Below are 27,637 nucleotides of genomic sequence, written 5' to 3' on the forward strand. Positions count from 1 at the left end.
CGAATACTTCACGAGGTGAGCCTCGAACAGTAGCTTTTGCCAACGACCTTAACCTGCCGAAAAAGAGGGGAGATTTGAGCGAGACGGTCCTTCTTGCCTTTGCCTTTGCCTTTGCCTTTGAAGAGTGTTGGAGGCAGAGGAGAGCGATGACAGCTGTCCTGCTTCTGAGGAAGAAAAAAGCAGTTTAGCTGCCAAGGTAAAGTGCCTCCAGAAGGAGAACTGCCCGTGGAGCGACTCGTTTGCAGGGCAGAGCTGTCTAGATTTGGGCAAAAGCGCGTGTCCAGGCAGGGTGGTTTTCTCCTGCCCCGCGGTCTCCTGCCTGCCAGTCTTTCAGCTGCGGTGAGCTGTTTGCTCCAAGCCTTGTAGCCGTCCGTGGCAGAGCATGCAGCAGGCTTGCGGTTGCGGGTGGGAAGAGCAGTAGGTGACAAGAAAAGCGACCGCATGGTTTTCTTCACCTGAGTCAGAGTTCTCGTCCCAAAGCTGATCAGCCTCTAGATGGCCTGTTCTTTTGTCCTCCAAGCCTTGCTGTTTGTTTCCAGTAACTTTGGTGATAGAATTCAGGCTGATATGGGGAAAAGGGCACTTGCTGTTCAAGATCTGCTGCAATGCTTCATCTCCTGGCTCTCCTTTCTTTCGTCCTTGTCAGGTTGCCCAAGAGTGCTTGGGGGCGGGGGGAGTGGCTCAAGAGGGTCTTTTTTTCCTCCTGGGGGATGGCATTGCGGGCTTGCATGGGATCTCACAGCACCTGTTTCCCCTTCCTTTTGTTTCTTTTGTTTTGTTTTGGTTTGTTTTTCAGTTGAGGTGTGTGGCATTGGGGCTGTGCCATGATGAAGAAGCTGAAGAAGCCGAGTGTGGTGCAGGAACGCACCCCGTAGTGCTGGAGATGCAGGCATGTTTATTTGCAACCTGGTTGCCCTTGTCTCAGTGGCCTGTCAGAGAGTGTGGCAGCTGTTGTGTGAGAAGAGCTAGTGTGGCATAGTAAGATGTGATGGTGGTTGGAGGAGTGAAAGTGAGGAAAGAGGGGGAGGTGAGACTACGGTAGTTTGAGAAGCAGGCAGCTGGTGGTCTCGTGAGCCCAAGGGAGGGGGAAAGGGTGTGTGTGCTGCTGGATAAGGTAACGTAGGTGAAGGCAGAGCCTGACTGTGTGCGGGCAGTGCTTCTCGGGGGGCTTTATGGAATGGGAGCAGGACGTTAGTGACATTAGGTATTGCTGTGTACATAAAGACATCTGCAGGCCTTGTAAAAGAGGAGCGAGAAGGTTTTTCTCTGTGGCTCGAGAGAGGAGAAGTATTTGGCAAGGTGTGGATGGCCTGGGCAGAGGCTGCTGTCCTGGGAGTGGCAGCAAGTGGCCTTGGAGTTGTATTTCTAGAGTCCTACTGCAAGAGAGAAGGTTCTGGTTCTGTGCGTGCTTGGAAGGGTTGCTGCTGCTTTGCCGGGTTATGCAGTGAAAGGAGCGTGTTTGGGACGGTGCAGCCAAGTACTAAGGACAGCAGCAGAGTGGGTGTAGGCTTGGAGGGAGCGCAGTTGGGGGTTGGAGAGTGGAAGCGAGGGCCCAGGGGGAGGTTTGCCTCAGGTTGTTGGAGAAGCAGGCAGCTGGCGGTGTTTGTTGGTGCAAAGGAGGGGGGAAGGATGTGTGTGCTGCTGAGTATTGCCGTGTAGGGGAAGCTGGAGTGTGGGTAGTGCTTCTCAGGGGCTTTAGGGGAAGGGAGCAGGGCGTTTGTGAGCTTCGGCATTGCCGTCCCTTCACATACGTTCTCGTGGAGGCTGCTTGTTTCTGTTCTTTCTAAGTGTGCAGGCCGATCTCTTTTAGGACGACTCACCGGAAAGGAAGGGAGAGGAGGCTCCTGGTGGTGCCCAAGTGGCGGCTGCTGCAGGAGCCCCTGCTGGTGTGAGAGGTGAGTTTCTAGACATGGAGGGGCTTTGTTTCTCTGCTCTTTGGGCTGGGTGAATGAACTGAAATGGCGATCTGCCTGTGAGAGGGTAGAGCAGGCAGGTAGGCGCTGGGCAGGCAATGGCGGGGAGGGGGGGAGGGAACGTAGCTGGAGGGAGATGTTTTGTGGTAGTGCTAGGGAAGGAGGGTTGTTTCTTGGTGACTTCCTGCGGGTGGGAGGGTGTTTGGCTAGTGCTTTGCGGGTCGCTCCTGTAGCGTGCCGAGGGATTGTGAAGGGCCAACTCTGGAGCTGTAGTTTGGAGGGGAGATGCCGTCAGAGCTGCGTAGTCGGCGACTGTGGCATGGCAGAGCCTTGTTTGGATGCTCGCCGAGCATGTGTTGGGCGTTCTTGGTAGGGGCGTGAGCTGTGCTGCTGGGCTTGGGCCTGTGGTGCTGGCAAGAAGGCGGCAGGAAGTGGCGATGGCGTGGTGGTGCGGCTGGGGGTGCAGGCGCCCTTAAATGACGCTGCTTTGTTTTTCCTGGGGAGTGGAACGGTTTGGTGTATCCTGGGCGCAGGGCTTGCGTGCTGGAGGAGAGCAGGAGAGGGAAAGAAGGAGCGGTGGTGTGTCATTTGTGGCTTCCTTTGCAGGTGTTGCGTCGTCCGCAGGAGCGGAGCAGGAGGACGAGAGCGACTCTCCCTGGGATTCCGAGGTGCTTGGTGTGAGGGGCGCAGTGGGTTGCCCGAGGGGGGAAGTGCGCGGGAGCTTGCCTTGGACGTGGGCCCTAGCAGGGATGAGGCTCAGTTGCCGCTTGTGGTGGCTGCGCCACAGGTTTGTTCCTGCGACCTGGAGCCGCTTGTGCTCTGTGCAAGCGGTTTGGTGAGGACTGTGCCTAAGTGGGGTGTGCTAATGTCCTGGGAGTGGCAGCAAGTGGCCTTGGAGTTGTATTTCTAGAGTCCTACTGCAAGAGAGAAGGTTCTGGTTCTGTGCGTGCTTGGAAGGGTTGCTGCTGCTTTGCCGGGTTATGCAGTGAAAGGAGCGTGTTTGGGACGGTGCAGCCAAGTACTAAGGACAGCAGCAGAGTGGGTGTAGGCTTGGAGGGAGCGCAGTTGGGGGTTGGAGAGTGGAAGCGAGGGCCCAGGGGGAGGTTTGCCTCAGGTTGTTGGAGAAGCAGGCAGCTGGCGGTGTTTGTTGGTGCAAAGGAGGGGGGAAGGATGTGTGTGCTGCTGAGTATTGCCGTGTAGGGGAAGCTGGAGTGTGGGTAGTGCTTCTCAGGGGCTTTAGGGGAAGGGAGCAGGGCGTTTGTGAGCTTCGGCATTGCCGTCCCTTCACATACGTTCTCGTGGAGGCTGCTTGTTTCTGTTCTTTCTAAGTGTGCGGGCCGATCTCTTTTAGGACGACTCACCGGAAAGGAAGGGAGAGGAGGCTCCTGGTGGTGCCCAAGTGGCGGCTGCTGCAGGAGCCCCTGCTGGTGTGAGAGGTGAGTTTCTAGACATGGAGGGGCTTTGTTTCTCTGCTCTTTGGGCTGGGTGAATGAACTGAAATGGCGATCTGCCTGTGAGAGGGTAGAGCAGGCAGGTAGGCGCTGGGCAGGCAATGGCGGGGAGGGGGGGAGGGAACGTAGCTGGAGGGAGATGTTTTGTGGTAGTGCTAGGGAAGGAGGGTTGTTTCTTGGTGACTTCCTGCGGGTGGGAGGGTGTTTGGCTAGTGCTTTGCGAGTCGCTCCTGTAGCATGCCGAGGGATTGTGAAGGGCCAACTCTGGAGCTGTAGTTTGGAGGGGAGATGCCGTCAGAGCTGCGTAGTCGGCGACTGTGGCATGGCAGAGCCTTGTTTGGATGCTCGCCGAGCATGTGTTGGGCGTTCTTGGTAGGGGCGTGAGCTGTGCTGCTGGGCTTGGGCCTGTGGTGCTGGCAAGAAGGCGGCAGGAAGTGGCGATGGCGTGGTGGTGCGGCTGGGGGTGCAGGCGCCCTTAAATGACGCTGCTTTGTTTTTCCTGGGGAGTGGAACGGTTTGGTGTGTCCTGGGCGCAGGGCTTGCGTGCTGGAGGAGAGCAGGAGAGGGAAAGAAGGAGCGGTGGTGTGTCATTTGTGGCTTCCTTTGCAGGTGTTGCGTCGTCCGCAGGAGCGGAGCAGGAGGACGAGAGCGACTCTCCCTGGGATTCCGAGGTGCTTGGTGTGAGGGGCGCAGTGGGTTGCCCGAGGGGGGAAGTGCGCGGGAGCTTGCCTTGGACGTGGGCCCTAGCAGGGATGAGGCTCAGTTGCCGCTTGTGGTGGCTGCGCCACAGGTTTGTTCCTGCGACCTGGAGCCGCTTGTGCTCTGTGCAAGCGGTTTGGTGAGGACTGTGCCTAAGTGGGGTGTGCTAATGTCCTGGGAGTGGCAGCAAGTGGCCTTGGAGTTGTATTTCTAGAGTCCTACTGCAAGAGAGAAGGTTCTGGTTCTGTGCGTGCTTGGAAGGGTTGCTGCTGCTTTGCCGGGTTATGCAGTGAAAGGAGCGTGTTTGGGACGGTGCAGCCAAGTACTAAGGACAGCAGCAGAGTGGGTGTAGGCTTGGAGGGAGCGCAGTTGGGGGTTGGAGAGTGGAAGCGAGGGCCCAGGGGGAGGTTTGCCTCAGGTTGTTGGAGAAGCAGGCAGCTGGCGGTGTTTGTTGGTGCAAAGGAGGGGGGAAGGATGTGTGTGCTGCTGAGTATTGCCGTGTAGGGGAAGCTGGAGTGTGGGTAGTGCTTCTCAGGGGCTTTAGGGGAAGGGAGCAGGGCGTTTGTGAGCTTCGGCATTGCCGTCCCTTCACATACGTTCTCGTGGAGGCTGCTTGTTTCTGTTCTTTCTAAGTGTGCGGGCCGATCTCTTTTAGGACGACTCACCGGAAAGGAAGGGAGAGGAGGCTCCTGGTGGTGCCCAAGTGGCGGCTGCTGCAGGAGCCCCTGCTGGTGTGAGAGGTGAGTTTCTAGACATGGAGGGGCTTTGTTTCTCTGCTCTTTGGGCTGGGTGAATGAACTGAAATGGCGATCTGCCTGTGAGAGGGTAGAGCAGGCAGGTAGGCGCTGGGCAGGCAATGGCGGGGAGGGGGGGAGGGAACGTAGCTGGAGGGAGATGTTTTGTGGTAGTGCTAGGGAAGGAGGGTTGTTTCTTGGTGACTTCCTGCGGGTGGGAGGGTGTTTGGCTAGTGCTTTGCGGGTCGCTCCTGTAGCGTGCCGAGGGATTGTGAAGGGCCAACTCTGGAGCTGTAGTTTGGAGGGGAGATGCCGTCAGAGCTGCGTAGTCGGCGACTGTGGCATGGCAGAGCCTTGTTTGGATGCTCGCCGAGCATGTGTTGGGCGTTCTTGGTAGGGGCGTGAGCTGTGCTGCTGGGCTTGGGCCTGTGGTGCTGGCAAGAAGGCGGCAGGAAGTGGCGATGGCGTGGTGGTGCGGCTGGGGGTGCAGGCGCCCTTAAATGACGCTGCTTTGTTTTTCCTGGGGAGTGGAACGGTTTGGTGTGTCCTGGGCGCAGGGCTTGCGTGCTGGAGGAGAGCAGGAGAGGGAAAGAAGGAGCGGTGGTGTGTCATTTGTGGCTTCCTTTGCAGGTGTTGCGTCGTCCGCAGGAGCGGAGCAGGAGGACGAGAGCGACTCTCCCTGGGATTCCGAGGTGCTTGGTGTGAGGGGCGCAGTGGGTTGCCCGAGGGGGGAAGTGCGCGGGAGCTTGCCTTGGACGTGGGCCCTAGCAGGGATGAGGCTCAGTTGCCGCTTGTGGTGGCTGCGCCACAGGTTTGTTCCTGTGACCTGGAGCCGCTTGTGCTCTGTGCAAGCGGTTTGGTGAGGACTGTGCCTAAGTGGGGTGTGCTAATGTCCTGGGAGTGGCAGCAAGTGGCCTTGGAGTTGTATTTCTAGAGTCCTACTGCAAGAGAGAAGGTTCTGGTTCTGTGCGTGCTTGGAAGGGTTGCTGCTGCTTTGCCAGGTTATGCAGTGAAAGGAGCGTGTTTGGGACGGTGCAGCCAAGTACTAAGGACAGCAGCAGAGTGGGTGTAGGCTTGGAGGGAGCGCAGTTGGGGGTTGGAGAGTGGAAGCGAGGGCCCAGGGGGAGGTTTGCCTCAGGTTGTTGGAGAAGCAGGCAGCTGGCGGTGTTTGTTGGTGCAAAGGAGGGGGGAAGGATGTGTGTGCTGCTGAGTATTGCCGTGTAGGGGAAGCTGGAGTGTGGGTAGTGCTTCTCAGGGGCTTTAGGGGAAGGGAGCAGGGCGTTTGTGAGCTTCGGCATTGCCGTCCCTTCACATACGTTCTCGTGGAGGCTGCTTGTTTCTGTTCTTTCTAAGTGTGCGGGCCGATGTCTTTCAGGACGACTCACCGGAAAGGAAGGGAGAGGAGGCTCCTGGTGGTGCCCAAGTGGCGGCTGCTGCAGGAGCCCCTGCTGGTGTGAGAGGTGAGTTTCTAGACATGGAGGGGCTTTGTTTCTCTGCTCTTTGGGCTGGGTGAATGAACTGAAATGGCGATCTGCCTGTGAGAGGGTAGAGCAGGCAGGTAGGCGCTGGGCAGGCAATGGCGGGGAGGGGGGGAGGGAACGTAGCTGGAGGGAGATGTTTTGTGGTAGTGCTAGGGAAGGAGGGTTGTTTCTTGGTGACTTCCTGCGGGTGGGAGGGTGTTTGGCTAGTGCTTTGCGGGTCGCTCCTGTAGCGTGCCGAGGGATTGTGAAGGGCCAACTCTGGAGCTGTAGTTTGGAGGGGAGATGCCGTCAGAGCTGCGTAGTCGGCGACTGTGGCATGGCAGAGCCTTGTTTGGATGCTCGCCGAGCATGTGTTGGGCGTTCTTGGTAGGGGCGTGAGCTGTGCTGCTGGGCTTGGGCCTGTGGTGCTGGCAAGAAGGCGGCAGGAAGTGGCGATGGCGTGGTGGTGCGGCTGGGGGTGCAGGCGCCCTTAAATGACGCTGCTTTGTTTTTCCTGGGGAGTGGAACGGTTTGGTGTGTCCTGGGCGCGGGGCTTGCGTGCTGGAGGAGAGCAGGAGAGGGAAAGAAGGAGCGGTGGTGTGTCATTTGTGGCTTCCTTTGCAGGTGTTGCGTCGTCCGCAGGAGCGGAGCAGGAGGACGAGAGCGACTCTCCCTGGGATTCCGAGGTGCTTGGTGTGAGGGGCGCAGTGGGTTGCCCGAGGGGGGAAGTGCGCGGGAGCTTGCCTTGGACGTGGGCCCTAGCAGGGATGAGGCTCAGTTGCCGCTTGTGGTGGCTGCGCCACAGGTTTGTTCCTGTGACCTGGAGCCGCTTGTGCTCTGTGCAAGCGGTTTGGTGAGGACTGTGCCTAAGTGGGGTGTGCTAATGTCCTGGGAGTGGCAGCAAGTGGCCTTGGAGTTGTATTTCTAGAGTCCTACTGCAAGAGAGAAGGTTCTGGTTCTGTGCGTGCTTGGAAGGGTTGCTGCTGCTTTGCCGGGTTATGCAGTGAAAGGAGCGTGTTTGGGACGGTGCAGCCAAGTACTAAGGACAGCAGCAGAGTGGGTGTAGGCTTGGAGGGAGCGCAGTTGGGGGTTGGAGAGTGGAAGCGAGGGCCCAGGGGGAGGTTTGCCTCAGGTTGTTGGAGAAGCAGGCAGCTGGCGGTGTTTGTTGGTGCAAAGGAGGGGGGAAGGATGTGTGTGCTGCTGAGTATTGCCGTGTAGGGGAAGCTGGAGTGTGGGTAGTGCTTCTCAGGGGCTTTAGGGGAAGGGAGCAGGGCGTTTGTGAGCTTCGGCATTGCCGTCCCTTCACATACGTTCTCGTGGAGGCTGCTTGTTTCTGTTCTTTCTAAGTGTGCGGGCCGATGTCTTTCAGGACGACTCACCGGAAAGGAAGGGAGAGGAGGCTCCTGGTGGTGCCCAAGTGGCGGCTGCTGCAGGAGCCCCTGCTGGTGTGAGAGGTGAGTTTCTAGACATGGAGGGGCTTTGTTTCTCTGCTCTTTGGGCTGGGTGAATGAACTGAAATGGCGATCTGCCTGTGAGAGGGTAGAGCAGGCAGGTAGGCGCTGGGCAGGCAATGGCGGGGAGGGGGGGAGGGAACGTAGCTGGAGGGAGATGTTTTGTGGTAGTGCTAGGGAAGGAGGGTTGTTTCTTGGTGACTTCCTGCGGGTGGGAGGGTGTTTGGCTAGTGCTTTGCGGGTCGCTCCTGTAGCGTGCCGAGGGATTGTGAAGGGCCAACTCTGGAGCTGTAGTTTGGAGGGGAGATGCCGTCAGAGCTGCGTAGTCGGCGACTGTGGCATGGCAGAGCCTTGTTTGGATGCTCGCCGAGCATGTGTTGGGCGTTCTTGGTAGGGGCGTGAGCTGTGCTGCTGGGCTTGGGCCTGTGGTGCTGGCAAGAAGGCGGCAGGAAGTGGCGATGGCGTGGTGGTGCGGCTGGGGGTGCAGGCGCCCTTAAATGACGCTGCTTTGTTTTTCCTGGGGAGTGGAACGGTTTGGTGTGTCCTGGGCGCAGGGCTTGCGTGCTGGAGGAGAGCAGGAGAGGGAAAGAAGGAGCGGTGGTGTGTCATTTGTGGCTTCCTTTGCAGGTGTTGCGTCGTCCGCAGGAGCGGAGCAGGAGGACGAGAGCGACTCTCCCTGGGATTCCGAGGTGCTTGGTGTGAGGGGCGCAGTGGGTTGCCCGAGGGGGGAAGTGCGCGGGAGCTTGCCTTGGACGTGGGCCCTAGCAGGGATGAGGCTCAGTTGCCGCTTGTGGTGGCTGCGCCACAGGTTTGTTCCTGTGACCTGGAGCCGCTTGTGCTCTGTGCAAGCGGTTTGGTGAGGACTGTGCCTAAGTGGGGTGTGCTAATGTCCTGGGAGTGGCAGCAAGTGGCCTTGGAGTTGTATTTCTAGAGTCCTACTGCAAGAGAGAAGGTTCTGGTTCTGTGCGTGCTTGGAAGGGTTGCTGCTGCTTTGCCGGGTTATGCAGTGAAAGGAGCGTGTTTGGGACGGTGCAGCCAAGTACTAAGGACAGCAGCAGAGTGGGTGTAGGCTTGGAGGGAGCGCAGTTGGGGGTTGGAGAGTGGAAGCGAGGGCCCAGGGGGAGGTTTGCCTCAGGTTGTTGGAGAAGCAGGCAGCTGGCGGTGTTTGTTGGTGCAAAGGAGGGGGGAAGGATGTGTGTGCTGCTGAGTATTGCCGTGTAGGGGAAGCTGGAGTGTGGGTAGTGCTTCTCAGGGGCTTTAGGGGAAGGGAGCAGGGCGTTTGTGAGCTTCGGCATTGCCGTCCCTTCACATACGTTCTCGTGGAGGCTGCTTGTTTCTGTTCTTTCTAAGTGTGCGGGCCGATGTCTTTCAGGACGACTCACCGGAAAGGAAGGGAGAGGAGGCTCCTGGTGGTGCCCAAGTGGCGGCTGCTGCAGGAGCCCCTGCTGGTGTGAGAGGTGAGTTTCTAGACATGGAGGGGCTTTGTTTCTCTGCTCTTTGGGCTGGGTGAATGAACTGAAATGGCGATCTGCCTGTGAGAGGGTAGAGCAGGCAGGTAGGCGCTGGGCAGGCAATGGCGGGGAGGGGGGGAGGGAACGTAGCTGGAGGGAGATGTTTTGTGGTAGTGCTAGGGAAGGAGGGTTGTTTCTTGGTGACTTCCTGCGGGTGGGAGGGTGTTTGGCTAGTGCTTTGCGGGTCGCTCCTGTAGCGTGCCGAGGGATTGTGAAGGGCCAACTCTGGAGCTGTAGTTTGGAGGGGAGATGCCGTCAGAGCTGCGTAGTCGGCGACTGTGGCATGGCAGAGCCTTGTTTGGATGCTCGCCGAGCATGTGTTGGGCGTTCTTGGTAGGGGCGTGAGCTGTGCTGCTGGGCTTGGGCCTGTGGTGCTGGCAAGAAGGCGGCAGGAAGTGGCGATGGCGTGGTGGTGCGGCTGGGGGTGCAGGCGCCCTTAAATGACGCTGCTTTGTTTTTCCTGGGGAGTGGAACGGTTTGGTGTATCCTGGGCGCAGGGCTTGCGTGCTGGAGGAGAGCAGGAGAGGGAAAGAAGGAGCGGTGGTGTGTCATTTGTGGCTTCCTTTGCAGGTGTTGCGTCGTCCGCAGGAGCGGAGCAGGAGGACGAGAGCGACTCTCCCTGGGATTCCGAGGTGCTTGGTGTGAGGGGCGCAGTGGGTTGCCCGAGGGGGGAAGTGCGCGGGAGCTTGCCTTGGACGTGGGCCCTAGCAGGGATGAGGCTCAGTTGCCGCTTGTGGTGGCTGCGCCACAGGTTTGTTCCTGCGACCTGGAGCCGCTTGTGCTCTGTGCAAGCGGTTTGGTGAGGACTGTGCCTAAGTGGGGTGTGCTAATGTCCTGGGAGTGGCAGCAAGTGGCCTTGGAGTTGTATTTCTAGAGTCCTACTGCAAGAGAGAAGGTTCTGGTTCTGTGCGTGCTTGGAAGGGTTGCTGCTGCTTTGCCGGGTTATGCAGTGAAAGGAGCGTGTTTGGGACGGTGCAGCCAAGTACTAAGGACAGCAGCAGAGTGGGTGTAGGCTTGGAGGGAGCGCAGTTGGGGGTTGGAGAGTGGAAGCGAGGGCCCAGGGGGAGGTTTGCCTCAGGTTGTTGGAGAAGCAGGCAGCTGGCGGTGTTTGTTGGTGCAAAGGAGGGGGGAAGGATGTGTGTGCTGCTGAGTATTGCCGTGTAGGGGAAGCTGGAGTGTGGGTAGTGCTTCTCAGGGGCTTTAGGGGAAGGGAGCAGGGCGTTTGTGAGCTTCGGCATTGCCGTCCCTTCACATACGTTCTCGTGGAGGCTGCTTGTTTCTGTTCTTTCTAAGTGTGCGGGCCGATCTCTTTTAGGACGACTCACCGGAAAGGAAGGGAGAGGAGGCTCCTGGTGGTGCCCAAGTGGCGGCTGCTGCAGGAGCCCCTGCTGGTGTGAGAGGTGAGTTTCTAGACATGGAGGGGCTTTGTTTCTCTGCTCTTTGGGCTGGGTGAATGAACTGAAATGGCGATCTGCCTGTGAGAGGGTAGAGCAGGCAGGTAGGCGCTGGGCAGGCAATGGCGGGGAGGGGGGGAGGGAACGTAGCTGGAGGGAGATGTTTTGTGGTAGTGCTAGGGAAGGAGGGTTGTTTCTTGGTGACTTCCTGCGGGTGGGAGGGTGTTTGGCTAGTGCTTTGCGAGTCGCTCCTGTAGCATGCCGAGGGATTGTGAAGGGCCAACTCTGGAGCTGTAGTTTGGAGGGGAGATGCCGTCAGAGCTGCGTAGTCGGCGACTGTGGCATGGCAGAGCCTTGTTTGGATGCTCGCCGAGCATGTGTTGGGCGTTCTTGGTAGGGGCGTGAGCTGTGCTGCTGGGCTTGGGCCTGTGGTGCTGGCAAGAAGGCGGCAGGAAGTGGCGATGGCGTGGTGGTGCGGCTGGGGGTGCAGGCGCCCTTAAATGACGCTGCTTTGTTTTTCCTGGGGAGTGGAACGGTTTGGTGTGTCCTGGGCGCAGGGCTTGCGTGCTGGAGGAGAGCAGGAGAGGGAAAGAAGGAGCGGTGGTGTGTCATTTGTGGCTTCCTTTGCAGGTGTTGCGTCGTCCGCAGGAGCGGAGCAGGAGGACGAGAGCGACTCTCCCTGGGATTCCGAGGTGCTTGGTGTGAGGGGCGCAGTGGGTTGCCCGAGGGGGGAAGTGCGCGGGAGCTTGCCTTGGACGTGGGCCCTAGCAGGGATGAGGCTCAGTTGCCGCTTGTGGTGGCTGCGCCACAGGTTTGTTCCTGCGACCTGGAGCCGCTTGTGCTCTGTGCAAGCGGTTTGGTGAGGACTGTGCCTAAGTGGGGTGTGCTAATGTCCTGGGAGTGGCAGCAAGTGGCCTTGGAGTTGTATTTCTAGAGTCCTACTGCAAGAGAGAAGGTTCTGGTTCTGTGCGTGCTTGGAAGGGTTGCTGCTGCTTTGCCGGGTTATGCAGTGAAAGGAGCGTGTTTGGGACGGTGCAGCCAAGTACTAAGGACAGCAGCAGAGTGGGTGTAGGCTTGGAGGGAGCGCAGTTGGGGGTTGGAGAGTGGAAGCGAGGGCCCAGGGGGAGGTTTGCCTCAGGTTGTTGGAGAAGCAGGCAGCTGGCGGTGTTTGTTGGTGCAAAGGAGGGGGGAAGGATGTGTGTGCTGCTGAGTATTGCCGTGTAGGGGAAGCTGGAGTGTGGGTAGTGCTTCTCAGGGGCTTTAGGGGAAGGGAGCAGGGCGTTTGTGAGCTTCGGCATTGCCGTCCCTTCACATACGTTCTCGTGGAGGCTGCTTGTTTCTGTTCTTTCTAAGTGTGCGGGCCGATCTCTTTTAGGACGACTCACCGGAAAGGAAGGGAGAGGAGGCTCCTGGTGGTGCCCAAGTGGCGGCTGCTGCAGGAGCCCCTGCTGGTGTGAGAGGTGAGTTTCTAGACATGGAGGGGCTTTGTTTCTCTGCTCTTTGGGCTGGGTGAATGAACTGAAATGGCGATCTGCCTGTGAGAGGGTAGAGCAGGCAGGTAGGCGCTGGGCAGGCAATGGCGGGGAGGGGGGGAGGGAACGTAGCTGGAGGGAGATGTTTTGTGGTAGTGCTAGGGAAGGAGGGTTGTTTCTTGGTGACTTCCTGCGGGTGGGAGGGTGTTTGGCTAGTGCTTTGCGGGTCGCTCCTGTAGCGTGCCGAGGGATTGTGAAGGGCCAACTCTGGAGCTGTAGTTTGGAGGGGAGATGCCGTCAGAGCTGCGTAGTCGGCGACTGTGGCATGGCAGAGCCTTGTTTGGATGCTCGCCGAGCATGTGTTGGGCGTTCTTGGTAGGGGCGTGAGCTGTGCTGCTGGGCTTGGGCCTGTGGTGCTGGCAAGAAGGCGGCAGGAAGTGGCGATGGCGTGGTGGTGCGGCTGGGGGTGCAGGCGCCCTTAAATGACGCTGCTTTGTTTTTCCTGGGGAGTGGAACGGTTTGGTGTGTCCTGGGCGCAGGGCTTGCGTGCTGGAGGAGAGCAGGAGAGGGAAAGAAGGAGCGGTGGTGTGTCATTTGTGGCTTCCTTTGCAGGTGTTGCGTCGTCCGCAGGAGCGGAGCAGGAGGACGAGAGCGACTCTCCCTGGGATTCCGAGGTGCTTGGTGTGAGGGGCGCAGTGGGTTGCCCGAGGGGGGAAGTGCGCGGGAGCTTGCCTTGGACGTGGGCCCTAGCAGGGATGAGGCTCAGTTGCCGCTTGTGGTGGCTGCGCCACAGGTTTGTTCCTGTGACCTGGAGCCGCTTGTGCTCTGTGCAAGCGGTTTGGTGAGGACTGTGCCTAAGTGGGGTGTGCTAATGTCCTGGGAGTGGCAGCAAGTGGCCTTGGAGTTGTATTTCTAGAGTCCTACTGCAAGAGAGAAGGTTCTGGTTCTGTGCGTGCTTGGAAGGGTTGCTGCTGCTTTGCCAGGTTATGCAGTGAAAGGAGCGTGTTTGGGACGGTGCAGCCAAGTACTAAGGACAGCAGCAGAGTGGGTGTAGGCTTGGAGGGAGCGCAGTTGGGGGTTGGAGAGTGGAAGCGAGGGCCCAGGGGGAGGTTTGCCTCAGGTTGTTGGAGAAGCAGGCAGCTGGCGGTGTTTGTTGGTGCAAAGGAGGGGGGAAGGATGTGTGTGCTGCTGAGTATTGCCGTGTAGGGGAAGCTGGAGTGTGGGTAGTGCTTCTCAGGGGCTTTAGGGGAAGGGAGCAGGGCGTTTGTGAGCTTCGGCATTGCCGTCCCTTCACATACGTTCTCGTGGAGGCTGCTTGTTTCTGTTCTTTCTAAGTGTGCGGGCCGATGTCTTTCAGGACGACTCACCGGAAAGGAAGGGAGAGGAGGCTCCTGGTGGTGCCCAAGTGGCGGCTGCTGCAGGAGCCCCTGCTGGTGTGAGAGGTGAGTTTCTAGACATGGAGGGGCTTTGTTTCTCTGCTCTTTGGGCTGGGTGAATGAACTGAAATGGCGATCTGCCTGTGAGAGGGTAGAGCAGGCAGGTAGGCGCTGGGCAGGCAATGGCGGGGAGGGGGGGAGGGAACGTAGCTGGAGGGAGATGTTTTGTGGTAGTGCTAGGGAAGGAGGGTTGTTTCTTGGTGACTTCCTGCGGGTGGGAGGGTGTTTGGCTAGTGCTTTGCGGGTCGCTCCTGTAGCGTGCCGAGGGATTGTGAAGGGCCAACTCTGGAGCTGTAGTTTGGAGGGGAGATGCCGTCAGAGCTGCGTAGTCGGCGACTGTGGCATGGCAGAGCCTTGTTTGGATGCTCGCCGAGCATGTGTTGGGCGTTCTTGGTAGGGGCGTGAGCTGTGCTGCTGGGCTTGGGCCTGTGGTGCTGGCAAGAAGGCGGCAGGAAGTGGCGATGGCGTGGTGGTGCGGCTGGGGGTGCAGGCGCCCTTAAATGACGCTGCTTTGTTTTTCCTGGGGAGTGGAACGGTTTGGTGTGTCCTGGGCGCGGGGCTTGCGTGCTGGAGGAGAGCAGGAGAGGGAAAGAAGGAGCGGTGGTGTGTCATTTGTGGCTTCCTTTGCAGGTGTTGCGTCGTCCGCAGGAGCGGAGCAGGAGGACGAGAGCGACTCTCCCTGGGATTCCGAGGTGCTTGGTGTGAGGGGCGCAGTGGGTTGCCCGAGGGGGGAAGTGCGCGGGAGCTTGCCTTGGACGTGGGCCCTAGCAGGGATGAGGCTCAGTTGCCGCTTGTGGTGGCTGCGCCACAGGTTTGTTCCTGTGACCTGGAGCCGCTTGTGCTCTGTGCAAGCGGTTTGGTGAGGACTGTGCCTAAGTGGGGTGTGCTAATGTCCTGGGAGTGGCAGCAAGTGGCCTTGGAGTTGTATTTCTAGAGTCCTACTGCAAGAGAGAAGGTTCTGGTTCTGTGCGTGCTTGGAAGGGTTGCTGCTGCTTTGCCGGGTTATGCAGTGAAAGGAGCGTGTTTGGGACGGTGCAGCCAAGTACTAAGGACAGCAGCAGAGTGGGTGTAGGCTTGGAGGGAGCGCAGTTGGGGGTTGGAGAGTGGAAGCGAGGGCCCAGGGGGAGGTTTGCCTCAGGTTGTTGGAGAAGCAGGCAGCTGGCGGTGTTTGTTGGTGCAAAGGAGGGGGGAAGGATGTGTGTGCTGCTGAGTATTGCCGTGTAGGGGAAGCTGGAGTGTGGGTAGTGCTTCTCAGGGGCTTTAGGGGAAGGGAGCAGGGCGTTTGTGAGCTTCGGCATTGCCGTCCCTTCACATACGTTCTCGTGGAGGCTGCTTGTTTCTGTTCTTTCTAAGTGTGCGGGCCGATGTCTTTCAGGACGACTCACCGGAAAGGAAGGGAGAGGAGGCTCCTGGTGGTGCCCAAGTGGCGGCTGCTGCAGGAGCCCCTGCTGGTGTGAGAGGTGAGTTTCTAGACATGGAGGGGCTTTGTTTCTCTGCTCTTTGGGCTGGGTGAATGAACTGAAATGGCGATCTGCCTGTGAGAGGGTAGAGCAGGCAGGTAGGCGCTGGGCAGGCAATGGCGGGGAGGGGGGGAGGGAACGTAGCTGGAGGGAGATGTTTTGTGGTAGTGCTAGGGAAGGAGGGTTGTTTCTTGGTGACTTCCTGCGGGTGGGAGGGTGTTTGGCTAGTGCTTTGCGGGTCGCTCCTGTAGCGTGCCGAGGGATTGTGAAGGGCCAACTCTGGAGCTGTAGTTTGGAGGGGAGATGCCGTCAGAGCTGCGTAGTCGGCGACTGTGGCATGGCAGAGCCTTGTTTGGATGCTCGCCGAGCATGTGTTGGGCGTTCTTGGTAGGGGCGTGAGCTGTGCTGCTGGGCTTGGGCCTGTGGTGCTGGCAAGAAGGCGGCAGGAAGTGGCGATGGCGTGGTGGTGCGGCTGGGGGTGCAGGCGCCCTTAAATGACGCTGCTTTGTTTTTCCTGGGGAGTGGAACGGTTTGGTGTGTCCTGGGCGCAGGGCTTGCGTGCTGGAGGAGAGCAGGAGAGGGAAAGAAGGAGCGGTGGTGTGTCATTTGTGGCTTCCTTTGCAGGTGTTGCGTCGTCCGCAGGAGCGGAGCAGGAGGACGAGAGCGACTCTCCCTGGGATTCCGAGGTGCTTGGTGTGAGGGGCGCAGTGGGTTGCCCGAGGGGGGAAGTGCGCGGGAGCTTGCCTTGGACGTGGGCCCTAGCAGGGATGAGGCTCAGTTGCCGCTTGTGGTGGCTGCGCCACAGGTTTGTTCCTGTGACCTGGAGCCGCTTGTGCTCTGTGCAAGCGGTTTGGTGAGGACTGTGCCTAAGTGGGGTGTGCTAATGTCCTGGGAGTGGCAGCAAGTGGCCTTGGAGTTGTATTTCTAGAGTCCTACTGCAAGAGAGAAGGTTCTGGTTCTGTGCGTGCTTGGAAGGGTTGCTGCTGCTTTGCCGGGTTATGCAGTGAAAGGAGCGTGTTTGGGACGGTGCAGCCAAGTACTAAGGACAGCAGCAGAGTGGGTGTAGGCTTGGAGGGAGCGCAGTTGGGGGTTGGAGAGTGGAAGCGAGGGCCCAGGGGGAGGTTTGCCTCAGGTTGTTGGAGAAGCAGGCAGCTGGCGGTGTTTGTTGGTGCAAAGGAGGGGGGAAGGATGTGTGTGCTGCTGAGTATTGCCGTGTAGGGGAAGCTGGAGTGTGGGTAGTGCTTCTCAGGGGCTTTAGGGGAAGGGAGCAGGGCGTTTGTGAGCTTCGGCATTGCCGTCCCTTCACATACGTTCTCGTGGAGGCTGCTTGTTTCTGTTCTTTCTAAGTGTGCGGGCCGATGTCTTTCAGGACGACTCACCGGAAAGGAAGGGAGAGGAGGCTCCTGGTGGTGCCCAAGTGGCGGCTGCTGCAGGAGCCCCTGCTGGTGTGAGAGGTGAGTTTCTAGACATGGAGGGGCTTTGTTTCTCTGCTCTTTGGGCTGGGTGAATGAACTGAAATGGCGATCTGCCTGTGAGAGGGTAGAGCAGGCAGGTAGGCGCTGGGCAGGCAATGGCGGGGAGGGGGGGAGGGAACGTAGCTGGAGGGAGATGTTTTGTGGTAGTGCTAGGGAAGGAGGGTTGTTTCTTGGTGACTTCCTGCGGGTGGGAGGGTGTTTGGCTAGTGCTTTGCGGGTCGCTCCTGTAGCGTGCCGAGGGATTGTGAAGGGCCAACTCTGGAGCTGTAGTTTGGAGGGGAGATGCCGTCAGAGCTGCGTAGTCGGCGACTGTGGCATGGCAGAGCCTTGTTTGGATGCTCGCCGAGCATGTGTTGGGCGTTCTTGGTAGGGGCGTGAGCTGTGCTGCTGGGCTTGGGCCTGTGGTGCTGGCAAGAAGGCGGCAGGAAGTGGCGATGGCGTGGTGGTGCGGCTGGGGGTGCAGGCGCCCTTAAATGACGCTGCTTTGTTTTTCCTGGGGAGTGGAACGGTTTGGTGTGTCCTGGGCGCAGGGCTTGCGTGCTGGAGGAGAGCAGGAGAGGGAAAGAAGGAGCGGTGGTGTGTCATTTGTGGCTTCCTTTGCAGGTGTTGCGTCGTCCGCAGGAGCGGAGCAGGAGGACGAGAGCGACTCTCCCTGGGATTCCGAGGTGCTTGGTGTGAGGGGCGCAGTGGGTTGCCCGAGGGGGGAAGTGCGCGGGAGCTTGCCTTGGACGTGGGCCCTAGCAGGGATGAGGCTCAGTTGCCGCTTGTGGTGGCTGCGCCACAGGTTTGTTCCTGTGACCTGGAGCCGCTTGTGCTCTGTGCAAGCGGTTTGGTGAGGACTGTGCCTAAGTGGGGTGTGCTAATGTCCTGGGAGTGGCAGCAAGTGGCCTTGGAGTTGTATTTCTAGAGTCCTACTGCAAGAGAGAAGGTTCTGGTTCTGTGCGTGCTTGGAAGGGCTGCTGCTGCTTTGCCAGGTTATGCAGTGAAAGGAGCGTGTTTGGGACGGTGCAGCCAAGTACTAAGGACAGCAGCAGAGTGGGTGTAGGCTTGGAGGGAGCGCAGTTGGGGGTTGGAGAGTGGAAGCGAGGGCCCAGGGGGAGGTTTGCCTCAGGTTGTTGGAGAAGCAGGCAGCTGGCGGTGTTTGTTGGTGCAAAGGAGGGGGGAAGGATGTGTGTGCGGCTGAGTATTGCCGTGTAGGGGAAGCTGGAGTGTGGGTAGTGCTTCTCAGGGGCTTTAGGGGAAGGGAGCAGGGCGTTTGTGAGCTTCGGCATTGCCGTCCCTTCACATACGTTCTCGTGGAGGCTGCTTGTTTCTGTTCTTTCTAAGTGTGCGGGCCGATCTCTTTTAGGACGACTCACCGGAAAGGAAGGGAGAGGAGGCTCCTGGTGGTGCCCAAGTGGCGGCTGCTGCAGGAGCCCCTGCTGGTGTGAGAGGTGAGTTTCTAGACATGGAGGGGCTTTGTTTCTCTGCTCTTTGGGCTGGGTGAATGAACTGAAATGGCGATCTGCCTGTGAGAGGGTAGAGCAGGCAGGTAGGCGCTGGGCAGGCAATGGCGGGGAGGGGGGGAGGGAACGTAGCTGGAGGGAGATGTTTTGTGGTAGTGCTAGGGAAGGAGGGTTGTTTCTTGGTGACTTCCTGCGGGTGGGAGGGTGTTTGGCTAGTGCTTTGCGGGTCGCTCCTGTAGCGTGCCGAGGGATTGTGAAGGGCCAACTCTGGAGCTGTAGTTTGGAGGGGAGATGCCGTCAGAGCTGCGTAGTCGGCGACTGTGGCATGGCAGAGCCTTGTTTGGATGCTCGCCGAGCATGTGTTGGGCGTTCTTGGTAGGGGCGTGAGCTGTGCTGCTGGGCTTGGGCCTGTGGTGCTGGCAAGAAGGCGGCAGGAAGTGGCGATGGCGTGGTGGTGCGGCTGGGGGTGCAGGCGCCCTTAAATGACGCTGCTTTGTTTTTCCTCGGGAGTGGAACGGTTTGGTGTGTCCTGGGCGCAGGGCTTGCGTGCTGGAGGAGAGCAGGAGAGGGAAAGAAGGAGCGGTGGTGTGTCATTTGTGGCTTCCTTTGCAGGTGTTGCGTCGTCCGCAGGAGCGGAGCAGGAGGACGAGAGCGACTCTCCCTGGGATTCCGAGGTGCTTGGTGTGAGGGGCGCAGTGGGTTGCCCGAGGGGGGAAGTGCGCGGGAGCTTGCCTTGGACGTGGGCCCTAGCAGGGATGAGGCTCAGTTGCCGCTTGTGGTGGCTGCGCCACAGGTTTGTTCCTGTGACCTGGAGCCGCTTGTGCTCTGTGCAAGCGGTTTGGTGAGGACTGTGCCTAAGTGGGGTGTGCTAATGTCCTGGGAGTGGCAGCAAGTGGCCTTGGAGTTGTATTTCTAGAGTCCTACTGCAAGAGAGAAGGTTCTGGTTCTGTGCGTGCTTGGAAGGGCTGCTGCTGCTTTGCCAGGTTATGCAGTGAAAGGAGCGTGTTTGGGACGGTGCAGCCAAGTACTAAGGACAGCAGCAGAGTGGGTGTAGGCTTGGAGGGAGCGCAGTTGGGGGTTCTGAAAGGGCTGTTCTACTTCCAGAGCCTGCGTTCCTTGACGGCCTGCCAAAGTCCCGAAGCAGCAGTGAATCTGCAGGTAATGCTTGAGCGACAATCCGAGTTGTGCTTGGGTAGTCCTGCATTTGAAATGCAGTTTGTGGGTGAAGCGTTTCTGGAGATTGCTTGCACCACTCTCTGCTTGTTTGTGTTCTCGCTCACCTAGGTGTCTGCAAAGGAGGGAGGAGAGCGTGAAGGACGCGAGGCTGCTGCAACACAGACTGATTTTCAGTGTGACGGACAGGTGAGGAGCTGTGTTGAAGAGCTGTGGAGATGTTAGCCTAGAGCGAGGTGTTATTGCCAAAAGAGCGCAGGCGGAAGACCGCAGAGAGTGGCAGATGTGAAATATACTTTAGATGTATGTTATCTTTGGGCTCCCTCTGAAGAAGGCTGTCGTGAGTGAAAAGAAGGTGGTAGTGCATGTTCGTGCCCTTTTTGTGAGGCTCACGGCACAATCTTTCCTTAGGCGATGGCCGCAGAGCTGCCGGCGGAGGTTGCTGAAGCTCCTGGAAAGCAGTTGCTTCCAGAAGGTTCACTTGAAGTTCCAAAGGTTTCCTGCGGTGAGCTGCAGGGAGACAAGTTGCGGTTGCAAGAGGAACTGGCCAGGGTGAAAGCCAAGGTAGGCAAAGCCTGTAGTGGCCTGCATGACTGTGAGGAGGTGGTTTTCCCCTGTAAACGATGGGGAAAAGCCCTTGTTGAGGCTGTAGGGTAGTAGTGCAGTGGTGTCCCTTCTGTTGCCTTCCCTTCTTCCCGCCGCTGCCCCATGGTGGCAAACAGACCAAGCGCGTCAGGGAGCTGCCCTTTCAAGCATGAGGGGCCAAGCAGTGTGTTGGGGGTCACACCTACCCACGAGGAGGCTGCTCAAGCAGCTTGTTGTCTCTCCGAACCCGCCTGAGCTTTGAGGTGGACCTGAAGGTGACAGTGGGTGAGCTCCGGGTGCCCTGAGAGTGCTGCGTGTTTTCCTGTTGAGGCTGTTGTACTCTTTCTCTATATTTGGCTGTGTGTGTAGAGCTTTGGTTCCTTCTTTGTAGCTGGTCAAATGCCTGCGAAGGTGACAGTCTGTGTTCTGGGGGGGGGCAGCACTTGAAAGGGTGCGATCCTTCTTCATGGTTTGCGCTCGCACACGCAGCGCTGGTTGCTAGGTGGGGTTTTTGCACTGTATACGGGAAGCAGCATGTCAGGCAGGTGCTGTGACTTGTCCTGTTCCCTGACTGTAGGAGGAACTTGACCTCCTAACCTAGCTGCCCGGAGAAGGCCGTGGGTTGGCCCTAGTGCTGAGCTTTTTCTGTAGAAAACATCTTGGCCATCTTGTGGCTGCATGATGCAAATGTGCCGCAAAGTGCTATAGTTCCTGCAGGGCCCTGGGGATGAACCTGTAGTTAGTAAGCATTAGGATCCCGAAATGCTAATTCACTTCCAAGTTGTTTTTGGAGAGAGCTACGTTCAGAGCTACTGACTTGCTTTCCGTTCACTACGCCCACCGCTGCCACCAACGCAAGTACGGAGTTGAAGGAAGGAGTGTAGGGACCGGCTTTCCACCATTTGTGTAAGAATAAGGTATAGCAGCGTGGGCAGCGTTGGACTAGAAGTCTTTGTGATTGTGGTCGTTATCCTGGAGTTGGGAAGTGCCAGCAGGAGAAGGGAGAGCCTTTGCAGTAATGCTTCCCGTGGGGGAGCGAGCAGCTGGATGCTAGGAGCGTCCCGAGTCACGGGAAGGAGTAGGATTGGTGTTGCAGCTGCGTTTGGGCAGCTGGTAGGAAATTGAGATGGGGATGGGAGAGGCCGGTATGAAAGCGGAAGGAGCAACGTGGTTTTGGAGAGTCGAAGCAGTGGAGTCGTCTGTCTGAAAGCGAAGCTGACTAGCGTGGGTCCTGACTAGCGTGGTTTTACAGTTGCAGGCGTTGGAAGAGCAGCATGTTCAGGCTGAGCGTTGTGTTCAGGATTTGAAGACGGCCCTGGCAGAGAAACAGAGGGAAGCGACAGCTTCTTCCCGGCAACTGCAAGACCTTCTGGAAGCCTCTTTGGGAGGCGTTAGCCTAAAAGACCTGGAGGAACGAGTGGGACGGTAAGGAAGTGGCACAGTGAAGCAAGGCTTTGCTTTGTGGGCTGGTGTAATAGCAGCAGGATGGCCTTGTTGCATCTCAGCAAGTCAGTACACGATTTTGGGAGAGGCTTTTGCTTTGGACTGTGTGATTTGGCGCTGTTGTGCCAGTGTTGGTGCTCCTGTGGATTTCCATAACGAGGCCTGTGTTTCTTTTCAAGACTTGAACTGGAAAACGCCCGGCTGGAAGACACAGGGCAGCAGCAGGCAGCTAGACTCGAAGCTCTTCAGAAAGAGCTGCACGCCTCTGCCTCTGTAAGCTAGTCATAGCCTTCCTGTTTCATGAGCTACTGTGCGCAGTTGTGTGTGTATGTATGCGGGGGCGTTTTCGGAAGAGATTTTCCTGGGGAGCCTCGGGGAAATCATTCCCTGCAGGCTGCAGGCGATCGGCTGCTGTTGGTCCGCTCGCAGGCTTTCTGGTTTTGTGTGCTACTCTGCTGAGTCTTACTTAACAGTGTTTGAGGTAAGGGCACTTACGGCACTTGTGCGCCGGTGTGAATGGTTGCTGCTTTGTACCGGTTGTGGTGCTTAAGCCGTGTGGCAGCAGCACTTCAGCTGTTGCCGCCTTAAAGGCGTTCTGCAAGTGAACTTGTGGAACGTCCTTGGTGCCAAGCACGTCGTTGCCAAGTCTTAAGCGGCCTCCTCAGGCTGTGCCAGGAATTCCATTTGCCGCTGGTCGCTGAAGATCCCCCTGGAGCTTTAAATTAAGCTGTGCTCTGCCCGGATGGGGATACCTAAGTACCGTCGGCTATTAGCGGAGGGCCTGAGGAAGGTGTTCTCCAGTGTGCGTGGCACCTTTGCCCCCGTGAGCCCCTCGCTAGTAGCGGGTGGTCTTTGCTTTAGTGGGGGTCGGGGGGAGGGTGGTGTGGGGGGAGAGAGGGGTGGCAGGCACCAGTTTCTGTCCCTCGGTCTTAGCCTGGGTGGTGGAAATATTGAAGTGCTGCAGTTTGCGTGGGATTCTGTCCCCTGGAGTTGTGGGGCCGGCCCTCGGCTAGCAGAGAGAGATGTCCTGCCGCACCTTTGTGAGGAAGGCTGTGCGCACCTAGTGCTTCTAGGTGCCGTGAGTGAGTCGTGTGTGCCATTTCTTCTTCCTGTCCGGAAAGCGTGAGAGCGGAAGAAAGCCAGGGAAGGAGCTGGCAGAGTGGAAACAACCCGCAGAAGCCCGCCTGGAGGAAGAAATGAAGAAAAACGTTGCACTGCAGAAAGAATGCAACAGGTACAGCCGTTGAGTACTTGTAAGAGCTGTCGAATGAGCGGGGAGTCAGGCGTTATGTACCTTGCCCCTGAGACTCCGAGTACGTATCTGTTGGTGAGCGAGCTCAAGGCTTGCGTTAGGTCTTGCAAGTGGCTTCTGTAGGGGAGCGTGCGGTTTTAGGTAGGTGGAAGTGCAGGCAGGAGGGCAGTTGTCCTGGGAAGAGAGGGAGGGCGGGAGGGCAGGAAGAAGTCGCTTGTGTCTTGTGCCTGTTGTCAGGCAGAGGGAGAAGCTTCAAGGGAGCAGATGAAATGTTGACTGGGCAAGTGATGTGTGGGAGGGGAATGATGTGGGTGGGTGGGTTGGTGTGGTGTTTTGGCTTGGTGTCTTGTTCTGGAAGTCCTGGCCTGTCCGCCATGGTACAAATGAAGTAAGCCCCGCACCGTATGCGTGGTGCTTAGGGAAGTGCATGCGTAAAGGCGGACTGTGCTTGGGCTTCCTACTTTACTTGCTAATGTGCTGTGCAGGTCGAAGAGGCTTCTGGAGAAAGCTATGAAGAAAGTGAGGGCGTATGAGAGGCGGGCGCGAGAGTCCCAGATGAATTTCCCGGGCGAAAGGGAGGACCCGTGTTCGGGAAGGGGCAGAGAAGTTGCTAAATTACGAACAAAGGTGAGCTTTGGCTGGCTTGTTGTGGTGCTTGTTTTGGAAAGCTGTAAGATTCTTTTCCTGGCTGTTGGGTTGTGGTGTTAATTATGTGGTGGCCGTGTTTGAAAAGAACGGCTGTCTCTTATGGTCCCTGAAAAAGCCTGTGTAATCCTTTGGGAAGTGAAGAGGCGTTGCGATAGCGGGGCACTTGTGAGCCTGGGCCTTTCTGGGCGAGAGCCCAGCTTGAAAGCTTGAGGCCCTGGCAGCATCTTTGAGGTCTGACAGATGAATTTGTGCTCTGGAAGACCGGTAAGTAGGACCATTATAAGCCTAACCACAGTATGAAAGGCAAGGACATCGGAAGCATAGGTGTGAGAGGTGTGGAAAAGGTGCGTTTCTGCGGAGAGAAGACGACGACGACGGCGGCAGAGTTTTAGTTGACCTTTGGGGCCTACTGAAACCCTGGCACTTCTTTGTTGATTGTCTTCTAAACTCAAACCTGTGTGTGTGTGTGTGCGTGTATGTAGAAAGAGATAATCATTTCTGTTTCCTCTTTCCTGAAGCTTCAGGTATACCACTGTAAACAAGTGAATACCTTGTGATTATTGTATATTGTTGTCAATATGATTACAGTTGTTATCGTTCCCGTTCATTAGTTCATTACACTCGGTTACTTACCTGTTACAATAGTAAACTCATTCCTAAGGAGTAGGGACACCTACACTACCAGCCGACCCTGTTTAGTGTCGGGAGCCCGCCGAATTACCTTACCAGGGCAAAATGCCTCTCAACTGGTTCGGTCGTTCTGCGGAGGCCTCCCGGCACAAAGGGACACGCTCGGTGGATTGTCACAGAACTGCGTACGCTTAGACCTCTGGGTCTGCTTAGGTGAGTGAGTCCTTTCCCTGTGTGCAGGTCCGTGAGCTGTGCTGCTCCCTGGAGGCAGAGCGGAGGAAGTCGAGGCAGCTAGAGAAAGCAAACGAAGGTGCGCGAGAAGAGTTGGCTTGGCTGCATGGGAGCCGTGACAAACTGCGGAAGAGCAAGCGGCAGCTGGAAGAAGAGGTGGTTGCGCTGAGGTGTCGCTTAGAGGCCAAGATGAGGGATCAGAGGCACAGAGAAGAGGATAAAAGGGAGATTGAGCAAAAGGCTGGGCAAGAGCTAAGGCAAAAACTACAGGAAGTCAATCTCTTTCTGCAGGTGAGCTCCCTTACCGCTAGTACGCGCAGTCCGTTTGTGGCTTGTCATTCATTCTTTACTGTTGTCATTTCTCGGTATGTTATGCTTGTGCCGGTCAGTGCTGTGGGGTCATGGGCTCGTTATAGCTTCAGGAGGTTGCTGAAGGGTGCGAGCTTGTTGGATGCTTGTCCTCAGGCATTCTGAGATGTGGTGAATAATCTTCTTTACGCACCTCGGTCACTGGCGAATCTGTAACAGCGCCAAGAAAGACGAGAATTGCAAGTGGACTAGTGTCTTAGAGAGACAGAGGTGGCTTAGTACTAGCTCTGATTCAAAACAAAACAAAGCAAAGCAAAAAGTTGCGCTGAGAGAGCCGGTTTCTTTCTGAACGAAAAGGATGATGTAATGGGGTGCTTTTGGGTTTTGCCCTTGATTGTAGAGGGCAGTGAGGAGGCCCAGTTGGCTCCCTGGGTGAGGTTGTGCTCTTCAAAGTGGGTGTGTGAAAGGGCCTGGGGGGAATGATCTCTTTTTCTTTCCTGGGGGTTGAAACTGCATTATCTGCTTCAGACACAGGCAGCCGCCCAGGACCGAGCGGAACAACTAAGAGCCGCTTCTGCAGCTTCCGCGGTAGGCCGACTGCAGCAGAGAGTTAGGCATTTAGAATATGAATTGGCTCTCACAAAACGCCTGCAGTGAGAGAGCGCTAACGAGAGGCTTGCGGAAGCTGCTGCTGCTGCGCAATGCTATGAGCCCTGCAGAAGCCACTCTCTGGCAACGAACCCGGTGGGCAGCGCTTCCTCTGTGACGGAGAGAGTGGAAGCTCATATGGCTGAGGTAAGGCATTGGGAATACCTGTTATTCTCAAGCTGAAAATGAGCATCCGTTCCTAGCTCCACCGCACCCAATCTAGGAGTCTAGACACGCCTGCTGACCCTCAGAGCGCTGCAACCTCGGCAAAAGCTCTGGTCCGGGCGCGCCCCAGAATTAGCAGTCCGTGTGACGGCATGTTCCTCACAGCGTGGTGAGCAGCGTGCCCTGAGGTTTGGGAAGCGCATGCCGAGAGTGGGGCAAGGGAGCACGTGATTCTTCACAAAATGCCGTGATCCGTTCCCGCCTTTGCACAGAGTGGGGGTGTGGAGAAGCTCTCGAGTTGGGGATTGCTTTGTGAGACGGTTAATGCCATAGAGTAATGGGAACGCTGGGCCTTGGTGGACAAAGACTTTCTCTGTAGTGGGGGTGATGTTTCCAGTGTTTATTCCCATGTTGCAGTTGGCTTGAGAAGCTAATGCTACAAGAATGTAGCTACTGAGGCCTTAAGGGTATCTTGTCTGTACTTGCAGGTGCGGCGGGAATGGTCAAAAATATCGCTGAAGAACTTGAGCAAGGTAATCTGTCAGGATCTGTTAGCGGTGTTACCAAGGAAGAGGACGGTTCCTCCATTTTGAACACAACTACTGGAAAGCTGCCAAGCTCCTGTGCTAAGCACAGTTGTTTTCTACTAGCTTTCCAACCTAGAGCTCTGCGAGGCAACTTGCTGCTTATGCAAATAATAGTCGTACAGAGTCGTATGCAGTTGCCTTTAGATCACAGAGAGGAAAAGCGGCCTATGCGCACGTTCAGCCCCTGCCCCCGAGCCCTGAGCAATTCCACCTCTTCAGGATAATTGTTTCTCCAGAGTTGTGGCTTGGCGGTGACTGGGCCTGTTGCAAAGCAGGTAGCCCCTGAGAGCAATTCCTTCTGTCCCAGTAGCCTTTACTCTCCTAGCGAGTGGCCAGCCGTTGCGCTAGAGCTCTTTCCGTTTGCTAGGACGGACACAAATCCGTGGCATTGAATCCGTTTGCATTGTGACTGGAGTTGCCTGTCTCCTGGGAGTAATAAGGTTTGTTTGCTTTGGGGACCTTTTCCTACTGCAACACTAACATAGGGCATTTTCTCCCCTCCCGCTCTCGCCCCGCCCCTTCCCCAGCAATGGCTGAGCTGAACGTTGGATCGGCTGGAGCTTCTCCCTGGGCATCTACTGAAGGATCTTCAGAAAACGTAGACCAGGAGCCGCTTTCCAGGGCAACGCAAGAGTGCCGCGATGTTTTGACAGCCCCGTTCCAGAGAGCTAAGAGTGGTTATCCTGAGACTACTACCTCCTGACAGAGGGACTCGCGTTACCAGGCTGTGAGGAAAAGCAACCCTTGCCACTGTTTTTGTACGAGTGCAACAGTGCGGTGTAGCCAATAATAATAACGTGCGGTCTTTAACTGCAAGTATTGTGTTCCAACTTGGTATTTAATAAATGTTGTAATCTAGTAGGTCTCTCCGTTTTATTCTGTTCCCCTTCCTGACTTTGCCTGCCCTGCGCATATGACTGTCCCCTCTGCTCGTGTCTCTTATGGAGTAGTACGTGTTGCATTGCTGCCAAATGGTGGATGCTGGTGGAAGTCTGGCCTGCTGCGGCATTTGCGGGCAAGGGCTGCGTTTTGTCCCTGCGTTTTGCGAGTTGTTCAGCGCTAGCCAGCACGGATGATGGAAGTCATGTTTTTGAAGGCCTAGCCAGGCTTTCTTCCTGGGCAGGCGCTTAGCCCTTCTGCCTCGCGCTGGTCTGACCAAAAGTCACTTATGCAGACAGCTCCAGGCCTGAGGGCAGAGAGGCCGTTTGTCCAAGGGAGAGCTCAGCTCTGCTCTGCTCTGCTCCCTTCAGCTGGCTTCCCAGCTGCTCCTTCAGCCTGTCCTGGCAGCCAGGCCAAGGGCCAGCATGCAGACTGTGTGTTTTTCCTCAGCGGGGGCTGGAAGCACGAGTGTGTGAAGACAGGGGCCTCGATCGTCCCCAGGTGCAGCCCTTGGCGGTTCCCCTTGTTGAACTTGACAAGGTGCCCGGTTGCCTCACGTCTCGCTCGTAGCGGGGCACTGGCCTCTTGCTGCCTTTGAGAACGATGCTTCCTGTGGTCTGGGCAGAAGGGAGGGCGAGAGCTTCTGGTAGCCAGGAAAGGTCGCAAAGCCCGCCGGTCTGGAAGGCTGTTGGATCCGCTTGCAGTCTGCAAAGGGGAAAGGGGTTATGGAAGTTCTCTGCCCTGCAGCGTGACTGGCAAAGCGGAACCGCTGTCCAGTGCTGGGCACTTGCTCTTCTCTCTGCAAAGCAAAAGCAGGTGCGGAACGCCTCTGAAGTGCCTTCGCTTTGGGTTGTCCTGTTGCCAAACTCTGAGAGGAACTGTTTTCCAGTGGTTCCCTGCCTGCTTCTGTCCTGCTGGGTGTCAGGGAGAGGTGAAAGTTCTTGGCCGCCGGAGCAGCAGCACTGAAATTCAGCGCTGGCATCTGGCATGACAGGAGCTGGTAGCGCTTACCAGGCGGGTAGAGCAAAGTCCCGTCTGTTCTGGCCCCTGCACTAGAGGAGAGGGATGGAGCTACTGGAGCGAGTCCAGCGAAGGGCTACTAAGATGATTAAGGGACTGGAGTAGCTCTCATACGAGGAAAGGCTGAGAGAGCTGGGATTGTTCAGCCTGCAGAAGAGAAGACCGC

The 27,637-nt window shown here is 57.4% G+C and overlaps 1 protein-coding gene across 1 annotated transcript; it reads left to right on the forward strand.

Annotated features, from left to right (window-relative positions):
* Positions 1-129: 129 nt before the first annotated feature.
* LOC138065748 (ankyrin repeat domain-containing protein 26-like) lies at positions 130-26,429 on the forward strand. Its single transcript, XM_068931167.1, has 19 exons — positions 130-196; positions 797-889; positions 14,897-14,981; positions 15,606-15,667; positions 16,351-16,435; positions 17,060-17,121; positions 17,805-17,889; positions 18,514-18,575; positions 19,006-19,059; positions 19,186-19,263; positions 19,486-19,638; positions 20,912-21,084; positions 21,282-21,375; positions 22,224-22,336; positions 22,840-22,981; positions 23,873-24,154; positions 24,701-24,967; positions 25,474-25,518; positions 26,100-26,429. The coding sequence occupies exons 2-17, from the start codon at positions 884-886 to the stop codon at positions 24,827-24,829; spliced, it is 1,665 nt and encodes a 554-aa protein (XP_068787268.1). The 5' UTR covers positions 130-196; positions 797-883; the 3' UTR covers positions 24,830-24,967; positions 25,474-25,518; positions 26,100-26,429.
* Positions 26,430-27,637: the final 1,208 nt, after the last annotated feature.

This window comes from Struthio camelus, chromosome 1 (genome assembly GCF_040807025.1).
Source record: "Struthio camelus isolate bStrCam1 chromosome 1, bStrCam1.hap1, whole genome shotgun sequence".
Lineage (NCBI taxonomy): Eukaryota > Metazoa > Chordata > Aves > Struthioniformes > Struthionidae > Struthio > Struthio camelus.